Raw genomic sequence first — 3827 nt, forward strand, 5'->3', positions numbered from 1 at the left:
GTATAATTCTCGGTTATTGTGATGAAATGAAGCAAGTTTTCTGCTGCATAGTTATAGTAGAAATTTCTTCTACACATGTAAAAATAAATTTGCTTATGAAGTATGTATTTATCCTATGAAATTCATGTGTTCTGAGCTCCGGTAGACTGATGGGCTGTTTATTTAAACTTAAGGGCTAACATTGGACATATTATATTAAGATTCTGGAACCAAGATTTTGTTAAGTTAATTAGATGCGTGATTCATGGAAGCACGATAGTTCTATAACTAACAAAATGATTTAATGGGTATTGGTTAATGGAATCTTAATTTGCTTTCATATGTATATTCCCTTAAATCATTTTTCTAGGATATAATTGATTTTGAAATCAGCATGATGTCCATTTTAAGTTTTATGGTCTGGGATTCATTGTTATGAAATGAGTATTAATACTGGGTTAATAATTCATGGGCGTAGTTAATCAAATGAAACATGATGTATTATAAGATGGCTTTGAATTTTGCTCGCAAATATTATTAAAATCCAAATAGTCATATCGTTTAGTCAAAATTCAAATCCCTATTAGGAATCATCATTAGTTAAATAGTTAGAATAAGCCAAGTTTTTTTTTAATTTGACAAACTGAGAACATGCCTAGTATAATGTAACTAGGTAGTAGCATGTAAATAAATTGAGACTTTTTCTCTTTCATTTTGTAGAGACAAATTTAATAAATAAAAATGTAGGCATTTTAGGATTGTCTTTCTAAAATAAATGAGATGAGCCTCGCCGAATAAAAATACAAAATTGCAGGGCCCTTAGTAAATATTCTCTTTAAAATTGCTTAGACTTCGGGATGGACTGTTTAGCAAAATTCCACGGCCCTACCCAAAGTAATTGATACGTTAGTCGTTTTAGGCGCGTCTTCAATAATTTAATTTTCTTAAACTCGGGTGCACATTTATGTGACCCAAATCCAAATCTCGACGGAGTAAAAGGTGTCGACAACCACGGGTACATTGATTGTGACGCGGTTCGAGATACATTTTCACAACGTTGCAATTCCCTGTAAAATAGTAATAATAATAATAATAATAATAAAAGCGGTAAAAAGTTAAAATTTGCACATGAGCTCATAATTGTAAAAAATCAGAAAAACAAGCCAAATATGACAGTTGAGCGATCGTGCTAGAACCACGGAACTCGGGAATGCCTAACACCTTCTCCCGGGTTAGCAGAATTCTTTATCCGAATTTCTGATTCGCGGACTGTAATACAGAGTCATTCTTCTCCTCGATTCGGGATTAAATTGGTGACTTGGGACACCCTAAATCTCCCATGTGGCGACTCTGAAATAAATAAATAAATCCCGTCTCGATTGTCCTTTAATTGGAAAAAACTCCTTCACCCCTCGCGGGGCCGAAAAGGAGGTGTGACAAACCTGTGAGCCCATCTTTAAGCTGCTGAAGAAGAATGTTGCGGTCAAGTGGACTGACGACTGTCAAGAAGAATTTGATAAGATTAAGAGGTACATGTCGAATCCACCTGTGCTGGTCCCACCAGAGCCTGAAAGACCTTTAATTCTCTATTTGATAGTCTTGGATAATTCTTTTGGCTGTGTATTGGGTCAACATGACATCACGGGAAAGAAGAAGCAAGCAATCTATTATCTCAGTAAGAAGTTCACTCCCTATGAGGTTAAGTACATTTTGCTTGAGAGGACATGTTGTGCCCTGACTTGGGTTGCACAAAAGTTGAAGTATTATCTGTCGTCCTACACTACTTACCTCATTTCCCGCATGGATCCTCTAAAGTATATCTTTCAGAAGCCTATGCCCATGGGAATACTGGCGAAGTGGCAGATTTTACTTACTGAGTTTGACATCATCTATGTGACTCGGACCGCGATGAAGGCTCAAGCCTTGGCCGACCACTTGGCTGAGAATCCGGTGGATGATGAATATGAGCCACTGAAGACTTATTTTCTTGATGAAGAGGTAATGTGTGTTGACGAGGTTGACCAAGATGAAAATCCAGGTTGGAAACTCTTCTTTGATGGAGCTGCTACCATGAAAGGGGTCGGAATATGGGCTGTACTTATCTCTGAAACAGGGAAACACTACCCTATAACAGCTCAGCTTCGATTTTATTGCACCAACAATATGGATGAGTACGAAGCATGCATTCTAGGTTTGAGGTTAGCTGTAGACATGGGAGTCCAGGAAATACTGGTTCTGGGAGATTCAGATTTGTTGGTTCATCAGATTCAAGGAGAATGGGAGACTCGAGATTTGAAGCTCATACTGTACCGATAGTGTCTACATGATCTTTGTCAACGGTTCAGGTCGGTTGAATTTAGACATATTCCCAGGATTCATAATGAGATTGTTGATGCCTTGGCCACTCTGGCGTCAATGTTACATCATCCGGACAAGGCTTATGTCGACCCTGTGCACATCCAAATCCATGATCAACATGCTTATTGTAATGTGGTGGAGGAGGAAATCGATGGCGAACCTTGGTTCCACGATGTCAAAGAATACATCAGGTCGGGGGTATATCCAGTACATGCTACAGGTGACCAAAAAAGGACCATTCGACGTCTGGCTAGTGGATTTTCTTGAGTGGAGGAATTTTGTACAAGAGGACTCCAGATTTAGGACTGCTGAGGTGCATAGATGCTAAAGAAGCTTCAACTATCATGGCCGAAGTGCATTCTGGAGTTTGTGGGCCACACATGAACGAGAATGTCTTGGCAAAGAAGATACTTCGAGCAGGTTATTATTGGCTCACCATGGAACGGGACTGTATCAGTTTTGTTCGCAAGTGTCATCAATGCTAGGTACATGGTGATTTGATTCATTCTCCCCTATCTGAGTTACACACAATGTCTGCACCTTGGCCCTTTGTTGCTTGGGGCATGGATGTCATTGGACCAGTTGAGCCGGCAGCGTCAAACATGCATAGGTTTATTCTGATGGCCATTAATTACTTTACCAAGTGGGTCGAAGCTGTAACTTTCAAGTCCGTGACCAAGAAGGTGGTGGTGGATTTTGGTCATTCAAATATCATTTGTTGGTTCGGAATTCCCAAGGTGATCATCATAGACAATGCTGCTAATCTCAGCAGTCATTTGATGAAAGAGGTATGCCAACAGTTCAAGATCATGCATCGAAACTCCACTCCGTATCGCCCCAAGGCAAATGGAGCTGTTGAGGCTGCTAACAAGAACATAAAGAAGATACTTCGTAAGATGGTTCAAGGTTTTAGGCAGTGGCATGAAAGGTTGCCTTTTTCCTTACTGGGTTATTGCACTACTATTCGCACTTCAATAGGTGCAACTCCTCATCTATTGGTATATGGAACTGAGGCAGTTATACCTGCAGAAGTTGAGATACCATCCCTTCGGATCGTTGCAGAAGCTGAAATTGATGATGATGAGTGGGTCAAAACCCAGCTAGAGTAGTTGAGTTTGATTGATGAGAAAAGGTTGGCTGCAGTATGTCATGGTCAATTGTATCAAAAGAAAATGGCAATGGCATACAACAAAAAGGTGCGTCCTTGGAAATTCGAAATGGGCCAGATGGTATTGAAACGTATCCTTCCTCATCAGGCTGAAGCTAAAGGCAAGTTCGCCCCAAACTGGCAGGGGCCGTTCATAGTGACAAGAGTGTTGCCCAATGGTGCTTTGTATTTAACAGACATAGAAGGCAAATGTGTAGATATGGCTATTAATTCTGATGCAGTTAAGAGGTACTATGTATGATTTCTTTGCTTACCGTCAGTTGTATTTTGTACTTGGCATGTTCAAAGTTGAAATGACGAGGACATTTTGTTCTGCTACCCG

At 40.0% G+C, this 3827-nt stretch overlaps 1 protein-coding gene across 1 annotated transcript; it reads left to right on the plus strand.

Annotated features, from left to right (window-relative positions):
- The first annotated feature begins 1887 nt into the window (after positions 1–1887).
- On the plus strand, positions 1888–3446 carry LOC138876968 (uncharacterized). The gene is made up of 3 exons (XM_070156269.1): positions 1888–2177; positions 2325–2557; positions 3316–3446. The coding sequence occupies exons 1-3, from the start codon at positions 1888–1890 to the stop codon at positions 3444–3446; spliced, it is 654 nt and encodes a 217-aa protein (XP_070012370.1).
- Positions 3447–3827: the final 381 nt, after the last annotated feature.

Source organism: Nicotiana sylvestris, chromosome 1, assembly GCF_000393655.2.
Source record: "Nicotiana sylvestris chromosome 1, ASM39365v2, whole genome shotgun sequence".
Taxonomy (NCBI): Eukaryota; Viridiplantae; Streptophyta; class Magnoliopsida; order Solanales; family Solanaceae; genus Nicotiana; species Nicotiana sylvestris.

Excerpts from the sequence above, each read along its gene's own strand:
- LOC138876968 (XM_070156269.1), top strand. The coding sequence starts at position 1,888 with ATGAAGGCTCAAGCCTTGGCCGACCACTTGGCTGAGAATCCGGTGGAT. Across the intron at positions 2,178-2,324 it reads GCATGCATTCTAGGTTTGAG|GTCGGTTGAATTTAGACATA; the intron begins GTTAGCTGTAGA and ends TCAACGGTTCAG. Across the intron at positions 2,558-3,315 it reads ATATCCAGTACATGCTACAG|GTGCAACTCCTCATCTATTG; the intron begins GTGACCAAAAAA and ends GCACTTCAATAG.